The sequence below is a fragment of the Paralichthys olivaceus genome, chromosome 1 (genome assembly GCF_024713975.1).
Source record: "Paralichthys olivaceus isolate ysfri-2021 chromosome 1, ASM2471397v2, whole genome shotgun sequence".
Taxonomy (NCBI): Eukaryota; Metazoa; Chordata; class Actinopteri; order Pleuronectiformes; family Paralichthyidae; genus Paralichthys; species Paralichthys olivaceus.
The window spans coordinates 22,584,617-22,597,491 of record NC_091093.1 but is presented as its reverse complement, the minus strand read 5'-3'; the positions used below and the strand labels follow the sequence as shown (position 1 = coordinate 22,597,491).

The window sequence follows — 12,875 nt, the reverse complement described above, 5'->3', positions numbered from 1 at the left end:
CAAAAATGGATTTGAAATTGTCTCTTATTATTATCGAAAAAAAGTAAAGTAAGAATCATGTTATGGCATATTGATATAACATAGTCAGATCTATAACCTTAAAAATGCCCAATTCCCATGGTACAAGCAAGTACATTTTTGAAAAAACAAAGTGAAGAGTATTCAATGATGATAACAATTGGACATATGCCAGAGATTTTTTAAGGTGAGGACAATGATAGAACAACCTGTTCTTCCCATATCATTGTACATAAATTAGTCTTCTTTCCCACTTTATTATATTCCCCACATCTCAAGCTTTTATATGTAGTTCCATGTTTTTTTATATTCATATAAGAACTTGTTCCACTACAGCAAGTTAGATAAAAAGCCGAACAGTTTTTCTTCTCAGTCGCACCGTATCGCACACAGGCTTGTGAAATGTGTGATTTCAAATTGATTATCTGCTGTCTGGGTAGCAGCAGGTTGTAGATCCTGATTAGAAACACGGGCTCACTGATTGGTGTGTGTGCCTCGTACTTTAGGGGTTTTATCATTGAACGGGTGTTTGACAAAAGGTGGAAATTCAATCAGCAATGAGGGTAATCAAGATAAAAATTAATTTTAATTATGCAAAAATAACTATACACTTAGATTTAATACTATTACTAATAATACTAATGTTTATTCCAAGTTAAAGTGATTCAATATCAATGCTTGCTTTTCATTAATAATTTGGATATGTGTTTCTCTTTTCAGTTCGAGGAGGAGTTTGTCAGCAGGCAGGAGACAGAAGGTCAACTGGTTAAGTGTGAAGAAAAAGCAGCTGAACTCCAAGCTGAGCTTCAGGCCTTTAAGTCCCAGGTACACAAGCTTTGTATTTTAAATTTTATTGTTAACCTTTGTAATTTCTGTTAATTCTTTATGAGATCTGAAATGTGGAAAAAAAAAATACTACATTTGATAACTCGAAAACTAAATCTAGCAAATCCAATTTCTTGTGTGACTTTTCATTCAGTTGTTCCTATTATTTTGGGGTGCAGGATGGGGTCTGGGGGCGGAGTGGGTGGGGGATTTAATAACTGGAGCCTGCAGTTTGGTTTGACGTGGTGGCCGCTCGACTGGCTGGCTGACACTAAGTCTAATGGCAACACTGACCAGCCCGCCATGTTGGCCCTTTCTAATTCTCTGATCTCCATTCCATAAGAGGAAATTGTTCTAAAAGCAATTTATTCTGACAACCCCCTTCAGCCTCACTACTGGGCCTCCCTTCACAGCCCCACCAACCCACCACCACCACCCCCCTCCCCAATACTCCAGAGAGTTGCTCCCACGCCCTGGAACAGCAAGATAACCACACACTCCGAGAGGGGAAGAGAACTTCCTTTTTTATTTTCCTGATAATTTTTCAATTTGAAAAGAGCAAACACAGAATGAATACTCAAATAGTACTGCGGGTCCAATGACGGTAGTACCTGTAGCCAATGCGGGTCGTCTTAGTCCCACTATTTTTGTCTGTCTGTGTGTCTCTCTCTCACTAGCGCACACACGCACACACGCACGCACACACACGCGCGCACGCACACACACGCACACACACACACACGCACACACACGCACACACACACACACACACACACACACACACACACACACACACACACACACACACACACACACACACACACAGAGGCACACTGTTAATTCAGCAAGGATGTTCTTCCCTGTGGAGGCGGTGGAAGAGTGAGGGCCCAGGACTGACCTTTAGTGTGCGTCTTTAATCTAAAACTGGTGCATTGATCAATAAGCCATTTGCTCTGTATGATACAATTTACGAACTTTTGTAGCCCCTGTTATAACGTTGGAGTCTTGGCTTTGGAAAAAACAAATCATTGCGGGTATGTGTTCTAGACAGAATCTGGACCGTTTATGAGCATTTGACCTCTGCTGGATGGTTGAGAGAACACGCCTCCGTTATCCGTAGCCCAGTGGTATTAGCCAGCAAAGCATACCGTGCTGCACACTTGGCAGATGTGTTAGTTTGTCTGCTTCAATTCTTTTTTTCTTTCCAGTTTCAGTCATTTTTCTTTTTTCTTTGAAATGTGAGTTTGCTTTTTATTTAATTTGTTCTGCGAATGGTTTCATGGGTGCCGCTCCACACACAAAACTAATTTTAGAAATACACCAACATATTGTCCACTAGAATCAGTTTTTGTCACTGCGACAAAATCATTCGCACTTTCTATTAAATTTGTTAAAAAAATAGCCACTTTACAATATCATTTGACCTTCTAACTGATTGTGATCAAAATCCTTTGATTTGTTATTAGTTTAATAATTCAAGTAAGATCATGAAAGTTGCTTACGCTACTGCCCAGACAAAGGAATCTGAAGAAGGACAACAAAAAGTTAAATGCCATGTTTTGTGGCATGAAGGCTTAAGCTAAAGTAAATGATGCTTTTGCTACACAGATAGTATATTTTTAGTATAATAAACTGCTATCAAAGTGTATTGCTCCAGAGCTTCTGAATTTTGGGCTCGTAATTTGCAGTGTTGTTACAAGACCTCTTCCATATTTTTAATGAATTCTATCCATTTGTGGTGCAATGATCGTTGTAGTCTAGAGTCTAGGGCAAAATCAACTGTCACACTTTTACATAAAGCTTTAGGGTGAGCATTACTTATTTGTATGTTACAGTATGTGCATGTGCGTACATAACATTTCCTCTTCTCCCTGCCTGTCCAGTTTGGAGCTGTACCCGCGAGTCTCTCCTCTCCCCATGCATCTTCCTCAACGCTCCCGTCTGGGACCCCACCCCAAGCTCCAGGACCTGGGTTGCCGGCACCCCCTCCTCCACCTCCTCCGCCTCCCTTACCTGGCTGTCCTGCCCCACCTCCTCCACCTGGAGTGCCTCCGCCGTTTGGTGCCCCTCCACCACCCCCTCTAGGGTTTGGTGGAGGTCTTGGCTCCCCCACCCACAATGCACTGCCTTATGGCCTCAGGGCTAAGAAGGAATTCAAGCCTGAGACTTCCATGAAGCGCCTCAACTGGTCCAAGGTAAGACACTGAAAGGTGTTTCTAATATTTAACCCCCTTCATTTTCATTCTTGAGGGTGACATAATAACAAATCAGATCAGTGCAGTTTAATATATCACTGATGAACGCATCTAGAATGACTATGGTCATGCTAAAGGTTTGCTGACAGGTAATTTGGCATATTTGCACAACTTAGATGTGTATTTTCTTATTGACATCTTCTAGAGGAACAGACAATATATGGAGAAATGTTTCTCACTGTAGTTTCTTTAATGAAAAGTTTTGGCCAATTAACTGAAAAATATGCCAGGTATTTAAAGTGGCCTTGTTCTCTGCTCTTAACTTTGTTCCTGATGTTCATTGGCAGCACCTGAACATTGCAGATGTTATTCTAAGAAGTACAAACAACAACTTCCTATCTCTGTGCCAAACGAGGAATAATTAAAAATAACAGATGATGAGAAGCCATTGTCAGAGCAGGTGGTACCCCTACAGATGTTGTTCCCTGCAGAGCAATATTAGTTCACAACACGAGTAATCAGTTTGTGGTTTGATTAATAATTTAATGTCAGATGTGCATTGGTACAGATGTTTAGCAACTAAACCATATGCTGGCAAATTTATGAACCTTTTAGGAGGACATGAGGAAGACCTGTCTAATGGCCCAGCTGTATGAGGCCGCTATGTTTGGGACAAAGCTGTTCAAAAACTTCTTGAGTTACAAGATTTCCCCCTTCTAACTCTTACTTGCTGGCTCAGCCAACTTTAGAGGTCCGCAAACAACTTTTAGTAGTTGCAGTAGCAATGCCTTGCCATACAATAATAGTAATAATTATAAAAATAAAAAAACAAAAAAATGCAAGGTGTTTAAGTTGCAAAGTATGATTATTCTCTATGGCGACTGCATTACAGTTTCATATTTCAGGATATGTTTGTTTTTAAAGAATTACCAAATGCAGTCTGAATTAAATTCAAACATCTGTCAGTCCTCAGCACAGATTTTTGGTTTTCGTTATATCTTTCATGCGTGTATACACATACATTTCTCACAGTTGTTCTGTAATGTGCTTCGCTGGATAAAAGTTTATCTTCATATTCATTTCTTTGGAAATATAAATACTTAAGTGTATATTAATGTGTAAAGGCAAATTTATTCCCATTTAACACCTTGTTAAACCCTATGAGACAAACTTGTGAATTTACGCTATACAGATATAATTTGATTGATTGATTATTATCAGTGTGTTAGTTTCATCTGCCTTTCTTTATTATTAATTGACCATTTTGAGGGAATATATCTACAGATTGTTGTCTGAAAATACTTAACATGAATAGGATTGAAATGTAATTTTACATTTTTACTCTAAACATTTTGCCTAGATTTTTGTCTTTTGTAACTTTCACATATGGCTAATATCTGATTAGAATGGTATATTTCCCTTTGTGGTAACTATACAGGTTGAAATATAGAACCTTGTGTTAACTAAATGAACTAAACTGTGGATATGTGTTTTCAGATTCGTCCCCAGGAAATGTCAGAGAGCTGTTTCTGGGTGCTGGCTGATGAGAACCAGTATGCTAAACCAGAGTTACTGAGCAGAGTTGCTCTCACGTTTGGTTCACAGAGAACAGGTCAGCCTCTCACTTTTCCTTGTTGCAGTATTTAACTTATACCAATACCCTTGTATGAATTATTCTGCACAGAATATTTCTCATCAACACTTCCTCTTTCCACTTTACTTTCTCTTCTGTTTAACTGTCCCAGCTTTCTGGTATTTTGACTTAAAATACCAGTGTGGTCAAAATCAGTGTGATTTTAAAAGTATGATCACATGATCAATTATCTATAACAATAAACCTTTGAGATTTGAGGAGGGGTGCCGGAGCAAATCCCTGCCGTGCAAAAGGCTGGGTACACCCTGGACAGGTCGCCAGCATATTGCAGAACCAACATACAGAGACAAACAGCCATTCACACTCACATTCACACCTATGGATTATCCAGAGACTGTTTAGATATGAATTAATTGAGCCTCAACCTGCATGTGTTTGGACTGTGGGAGGAACCTGGTGAAAACACACACAAGCATGGGGAGAACATGAAAACAGAAAGACCCCACCCAGCCGTCAGGTTTGAACCTTTCTTTAGGGAGGTGGTACTGCTAAACACTCTATCATCCTGCCACCCATTAATCCATTGAGTAAAATCTACTCAGTCCAACATAAAAAGATATGAAGATAATACTTTTATATCTGTGCATACATGCCATACATTTATATGGATAAATGAGAGTTTTTTTCTCTCCACAGTTGCCAAGTGCTTGCTCATTGTGGGAACTGTTGGGCTTCTCTATAATGTTCAAGGCCTTGACCTTCTTGAGATGATATTTACTAGATTTGGGGCTATACAAATAGAACTGAATAGAAATAATCAATAATTTCATGACCACATCTCATGTCTGTAACAGATCAGTTAGCATTCAGCTGTCTGTGCTGAATCCAAGTGGCAGAGGTTGTCGTGCTGCTTCAGATTACGGGGGGCTGTTCCACCTATTCCTGGTGGTAATGCTGCACGATAAGACACCATACGCTTACATCGTTACACATTAGTATGGTGGGTAAGATCTGGAATATTCATGTACAAGGTTGTTGGAATGATTAAAGATACCGCAGGAGGTAGCATGAGATGTTATCAGTCTTGTCCCCTCCTGTGCGTGGACTATTAGTCCCTTCTCTGATGATTTATTCACATCTAGTTTTTTCTTTCTTGTCTTGTCACTGACTCAGCTAGCTTACGACAATTTGAATAATTCATCCAGGTGTTATCTACCTGTCACAACTCAATGCTACTCCTCTCAGGGCACATAAGACACAAGACACCCCCCATACACACACACAAACACACCAGGGCCCCCTTGTTCTCTACCGTCAAGGTGTTGAATAATGGAGGCAGATCTAAATGGCAAACAGGTAGACAGACAGTCAAGCAGGTGTTCTCTGGAGAGGGCAAAGGAAGGATGTCCACCAGCAGACAGTTCTACTTCTCTGTTAGGGTACACGCACCTCTTTATTTCAGAGTAATCATCAAACACATTTTCCATCATATGAGAAGGCATGCAAAAAGCAGTGCAGCTCTGCAGTATGGCATCTGTCTGTTTTTGTCACTGCTCATGGGTAATGCATTTTAGATTTGGTGAGAGACTTGAAACATTTATCTAATTTCAAACCTTTCACATTGTTTGAATCTGTTTACTTTGTTGTTTTCCTCACGACTTCCGTCTGTCCCAGTGGAGGTTGTAGGAACAGCATGACTCGTGGGTTGAGCTGTCAGACCCAGCTGCGGTTGGTGCTGTGTGTCAGTGAACGTACACGTGTACGTATGCGCTTTTGGGCTTGTCGTCTTATTAACACAGCCATGTAGCGTCATGTTTCATCTCACAAGAGCATCAGCATCTGGATCAGCATTAAACATTAAAAAGGACACAGTATGAAAATGTATTCACTCAGTTGTTCTGATTAAATATTAATTTACGTCCCTTCAGACTTCCTTATTGTTTTGTGATGTTCGTGCTTCTCGCTGTGGAGGAAGCCTGCCATCCTGTACACAAACTGCGAGTGTGGATGAGGACTGAGAACAGTTCTTTTTTGAGACCGTCTCTGTATTTTTGGCAGACCTCAAGTTAATCAACAGTTTATAAAAATACAGTTCATTATTTATAGTGTTAAAAGACGTCTGGAACCAGAATTATTATTACTACTTTTGCGAGAATGAAACATATTTATTTGACATTTTATTCACATCGGTAATATTTTTTATGGCTCCTCTGTTTTTCTATTCGCCGTGGGAATGGAGTGTGGTTTTTGGCAAATGGGTCAGTGCCACTTGAACACATCTCCTCAAATTGCGATAAATGTGTGTTTTTACTGTTTGAGCGAGCAGGTCAGAGAGAACTAAATTAAATAAGACCATACTGGAAAATATCAGTTGATGTTTATGCGCTTCTCACAAGCTAATTACCAGAGTATTAGCTGTAAACTTAAACAATGAGAATTAATGGAAAATGTTCAGTTATGGACAAAACAGTAGAATCATTGTGTAAAGTTTGTAAGGTTACGTCTTCAGTCTAATCCAGCAACTGCAGAGTAGCATAAGGCGTTTAAAATAAATTACCATAAAATTGTTTGCTTTGTGTTTTTGTGTATTTGTCATATACGCATTTGCATTTTGCTTTTTTTTAAATTGTTTTACCCAAGGTAGATGTTTTTCTCATTAGCTTTGCTTTAAAATTCACAGTATCACACTCACACAATACCTCCACACTTTTACTTTGACCATATATTGAGAAAGGCTGTTCCTTCCCTCACCTTGTAATTTTCTTTCAAATTCTTTCCGGGTATAACACCTCCAGATCAGTTCCTTTCATTGACTCGGCCATAGTAACCCATAATTACTTTGGCTTTACAGTAGCTGGTGCTTGACCGTCCTCGGGTGTTGTTTCCAATTGTTCTAGTTCTGTGGAGGTTGTCACTTGGCATTGGTGTTGTGCTCAGTCTCTGCTCTGGGTGGGTCTGGGTCTTTGTCTGGCAGTCAAGAGCCCTCATCTATGGATATGTTGCTGTACGTCTTTTCCATCCAGAACCTCATGTTGGTCTTCTGCTCATCTATAGTTACCACATGTTCATAACCTTGGCTTTTGTAGAAGCATTCCATCAATTCAGTATATTCAGTACCCTAATATCACATACCCAGCTCAGGAGGCTTACCCTGACTGGTATATGAACCTGAATCTGCTGCCCTGAAGACGACTAGTGCACCATCCAGCTGTACAGATGTGTGTATATGTGTGTACACATATATACAATGTCTTCTTTCAGCTTTTATTTGATGGTTATTTTATGTTTAACATTAACTGTTGTTTCAGCACTTGAGTGGTGATGAGTCTTCCTTATATTCATTTAATTCCAATTCACAGGGAACTGTTTGTAAATGTATTGAATGGATTGCCACAAAATATCATTTAGATATTATTGTTTCCTACAGGATCAATCTTACTGAAATTGGTGATCTCCTGATATGAGGATGTATTGTATTAACTATTATATGTTAAGTGTTAATCAGCACATGTTGTCAAGGTAGCATGCTGTCTAAGCTGTCAGCCTGTGTCGTACTCAGATGGACAACATTATTGTCAATGTTGTCCCACTTTCAATGAGCAGCTGCACAAGGACAAATGAACACGCTTTAATTCTTTTCATACACTGGGCAGCTCTGCAGCACAGCTGGTAATGGTCACAAAGACACAAGATTGCTGTGGTCTGAGGTTCCTCAGATTTTTACCTTATAATCCACAGTGCATGCACTGCAGTGATGCTTTTCTTCCACACAGAATTTATTTTATATTTTAAGTGCTCCCTAACTGGAGGCAAAGACCAGGAGGTCAGCTCTGTCCCTGCTGCTCTTTTGTATCACTTTCTGCTTCTCCTTCCTTCTGCTCGCTTTTCCAACACACCTGCTGTTCCGCTAAAGGGAATGCAAGGGGAGAGCTTGCTTTATGGGAGACAAAACGGCTGCAGACAAGTGTCTGTTTGTGTTCACAAAATAATACAACTTCCCATCAACTTTTCAAAGCATTGGAAATAGGTGTGGAGTAAGTGTACTGTGGAAGGAATGTCAAACTCAGCCAGCCCCTCTCTATTTCTCATGTTAACCATTTGAGTTGAGCCATTTCAAGTAACTGGAATGAATAGTTTAAATACATTTTTTTCTAAAAAGGCAATTAGAGATTTTAAATTCCCGTGAAAATTGGGTGGAGTGGGTTGAACAGAACCACTAGTAGCACTATTGATGGTGCTAACATGCTTTTGCTCCAGGTGCCATTCAGGTTGTCTCTTAAAGCCACTTTCCAAAGCAGCAGATGAAGACTTAAATGTTCCATCACATGCACACATACAGTACATCATGTATCACTCTTTTGAATCAGCAGCCTTTATTGTTTCCCTGCATCTTTCTCTCTACCTCGCCAATGAGGTCCTGGTCAGTTCATGTCATTGCAACTCTAGGCACGCAGTCCTGTTTTTTACAACTGGCTTCTTGAGACGTTATCTTCCCATAGTATACAATTGAAGATTATATTCGTTTTTTTCAAACAGATTAAATCTCATATCATCCCTGAAGCAATTTTCTGTAAACATAGATAATTTGACTTGTAAACTTTTACATATAAAGCTGTTTAATGCAATATTTAATATTTTTCCATACTGACACATACAAAATGTCTATGAAACCGAAAGTATTGAAAGTAACTATTCTGTCTCTCACACAGTCACATGCACATACTGTGTCCTTATCTACTTTTATTGACAACTAGCTGAATAAGGAGGCATGCACAGGTTTATAGGGTTGTGATTTTGAAACAGGGGTGGTCCCCTCCAGCTGTTTGGCTGGGGGGCATGTGTTTTTCATTTCACAACAGTAAATGTATTTGTTGTTATGTGAATTTAGTTTTGTATTTCTGACTTGTGTAGTTATGAACTGTCTTGCAGTCCAAACAAATTGTATAACACGCTGTGTACAGCCCCAGGCCTGAGGTTCTTCACCTTAGTGTATTTTATGTAGAGCTCGTAATTTTTGTGTGATCTTCTCCATTGTCACTTTGTGAAGCATAACTTTTTTCTGTCATGATATTTTTTGTCATGCTATTATAGTAATTAAGATTAAAACAAATTCTACTCACCTTTAAGAAAACACTGATCCCAAATTTATCATTGTTGTCTGTGTTTCAAACTGTGCACATGTTGGGCTCAAATCCATATTTTTAAAGAACTCATTTTATAGGATTATATTTGTTGTGATTTTTTGAGCACAAGACTCTTATGAAGACTTCCTCTGTTCTTTTGCAGTGACTGACTTATTACTGTTATTCAGGATAGGAGACACGCATTTAAACACATTGAAAAAAATAAATTTAATGCAACATTTTGCACACACACAGTTCACCTGCCTCAGACAAGACGAGACATGATGCACACAGCCAGGACATCAGGGTTAAGTGACTGGAACGATGGGATTCATGATCCGACACCATCGATTAATAACTAAATAAATGAAAGAGCAGTTCTTCCTGTTAGTGATTTGAAAAGAACAAAGGAGCAGGGAAAGACTGACTTTGGATAATTGAATCACCATCTTAAATGGCAGTAAAAAATTATATATATATACATATACAAAAAGTACAAAGATAAATCAACCTCTGTCACTCATACAAAGAACATAGAGAATACATATAGTGGAATCAGATCACAGTAATCGTTGGTATTCCATAAAAGGTTCAGGCTGAATAGATGTCCTAAATCAAATCATGTTTCAGCTATTTGCACAAATAAAACATTTACACAGTACTAAAACAATTTTTTGCTCTAGGCCTCTGCATCGGCTCTGTGCGCCTTATTCTTGGAGCATTCATTATATAGTTTGGGAAAAGAGGAGGTGCGGGTTGAATATGAACAGTGGGGGGGGTTAACTAAAGTTAATCGTTAGATCCATGAGTCAGGGGTTATCTCATTGTGATTATTAATCACAGATTATAAATTAAGCATAGCTAATGAGGGTAGACTGTCTGCCTGTGAACTCTGAGCTTTAATCTGTTCCCCTGACATCTGAGGGCTTTAATTGCAGTCTTTGTGGTTACTGTCTCATACGATGAGGGTGGAGAGAGAGGAGTCCTTCTCAGAGCTGCATCAGGGAATTTCAAAAGAGAGAAGAACCGAGAAAGTGCTATAAGCTGGAGCACTATTGTAATCCTGGTCGGTGCTGATGCAGTGGGTAACAGTGAGGGGACAAAATCTGTGTTTTTATGCATGATATCTCTCATGAAGTCAATGCCGCAAACTGGACTTGCGTTCTGATTTATCAAAACACATATTTTTTACTTTCTCAAACAAACAATTGAGGACATACAGCTTCAGACTCTCCATTTAATCTTTCAAATCCTGTTCTTCACATGCATTTTTTTCACAGTCACTGCTGCGAGTGTTGGCCAAAACACAGTCATGTGTATTTAAAAATGTGAGAGACAGGATTTGGCAAGTCAGTATGTTGTCAAGTGCAATGATTGCAGCAAATCTGTAAAATGTTTCATTATGAGGGAATGAAGACCCAAGACTTTATAGTTTTGATACACTCATCATTTAATTTCCTTGTTGACACATCACTGCCCAACCATCAACGCTTTCCGTGATCGATAACTTGATTTCGTGTCATTCTTGGTGATTACAAAAAAATGTTACCCCGCTCTGTTTCTAGTTTTGACAAGTATTTTGAAGAAATATAGACTCAAGTGTAATTATCCAAGTTCATAACAATGACACATTTTTTCAGTTAATGAATGCAAAATCTCTCTCTCTCTCTCTATGGACTGCAGCATCACTTTATATTCAGTGCAATGTTTTCTTTTGTCTCTGCTGCCAATAAAATGTCTGAAATAATGCTTACTTCAAACATGACTAACAAGCTTTTCTTCTTCTCTCTTGTTTGCTCTTGTCTCCCATTCTCTCTTTCTCCTCTTGCTTTTTCCTCTATTCTTGTGATTGCAACTTCTGCTTGGCTGCATGATTTGCCTTCGTGTTTGTTCTGGAACAGAAACCAAAGGTTAGTATGTTTTTCTTTTTTTTTTGCTTTTGCCCATTCGTTGCTTCTCTTCTCAAACTGCAGCACCAGTTTTAGCTGTTTCTACGCCTAATCCAGAAGTATTAAGGTTGGTTATGTGAGATCATAATCTGGAGCTGGTAAGGAAACATAACTCATTGACAATAATTTCCAAAAGAACACGAGGTGACCTGATTTTTGTGAAGTATTTCTTTTATATAAAACCTGTTTGAATTCAAACAATTTTCAGTCTCCCAATATTTCCCTGTGAGCGAACCTTAAAAATCTGCAGTCAGCGCTGTCTTAAAAAATCTTTGTAAACATGAAAGCACATTATAACACGATGTTAGGGAATATTCTAGAAGACAAATGCCCATTACATCAGGGACACATTTTGAACTACAAAAAAAACCGTATTCATCTTTGGTTACTGCTTGAAGGGAGAAGCTCATGCACAGGAAAATGTATCCTCATCCTGATCCTGCTGTAACATCAGACTGGTTCTTGACCCCAAAGCACATCGGTTCAGTTGGCTTCTCTCTGTAAATCTTTTGCTGTGCAGTCAGTGTGAAAACCTCCACTGTTGCACTGTTGCAAACTTGAAGTACCTTTTATCCCATTAGCCGTGAACTTGAACAGTATTATTAGATTTTTATATGAGACTGTGTTGTTCAAAGCTTTATTATTCTTTCAAATCTGACCATAAATTGCCTTCTCTGCTTTTAACGATCGCCGTGTTGGGCATAGTTCACATTTGACTGCATAAGTGATTATGTTGGTGGCCTTGCTGTAAGCTCTCAGAAATATCATTAATAACTGTTGATTTGCCTCCTTGCTGTTGAATCGTCTGTAGGCTTATTGGTTTTCAAAGGTTTATTTCATGACCTCACAGCAAAAGCTACAAGGTTAGTTATCAATTGATTATTCTGACTGTTCTGTATTTTCAGAATTTGACATATTGAGACATATTCAGTTATTTTTCAATCACAACACACAACTTTGAATTTGAAGTGTTGCCCCTATTCACTCTATTTATATCATTGTTCGTAACATCATATGATTAATTATATCTCTTGAAACCCATGAAGGTTTAATCGCTAACATTTGAAAACACAAGGGAGAGAAAAAGACGTTGCTTCTTTTTACTCGGCCTCTTCTCTTAGTGGAATGGGGGGGAGTTAGAGAGGCACAAACAAACAAGCAAATGTAGTGA

General features: G+C 38.9%; 1 protein-coding gene across 1 annotated transcript in view; it reads left to right on the top strand.

Annotated features, from left to right (window-relative positions):
* The window catches only part of LOC109624818 (protein diaphanous homolog 3), a 139,803-nt gene that overhangs the window by 32,211 nt on the left and 94,717 nt on the right, over positions 1 to 12,875 (top strand). The window contains exons 15-17 of the mRNA XM_069525583.1: positions 739 to 843; positions 2,727 to 3,038; positions 4,536 to 4,650. Of these exons, the coding sequence (XP_069381684.1) occupies positions 739 to 843; positions 2,727 to 3,038; positions 4,536 to 4,650 (532 nt within the window). The remainder of the gene's footprint in view (positions 1 to 738; positions 844 to 2,726; positions 3,039 to 4,535; positions 4,651 to 12,875) is intronic.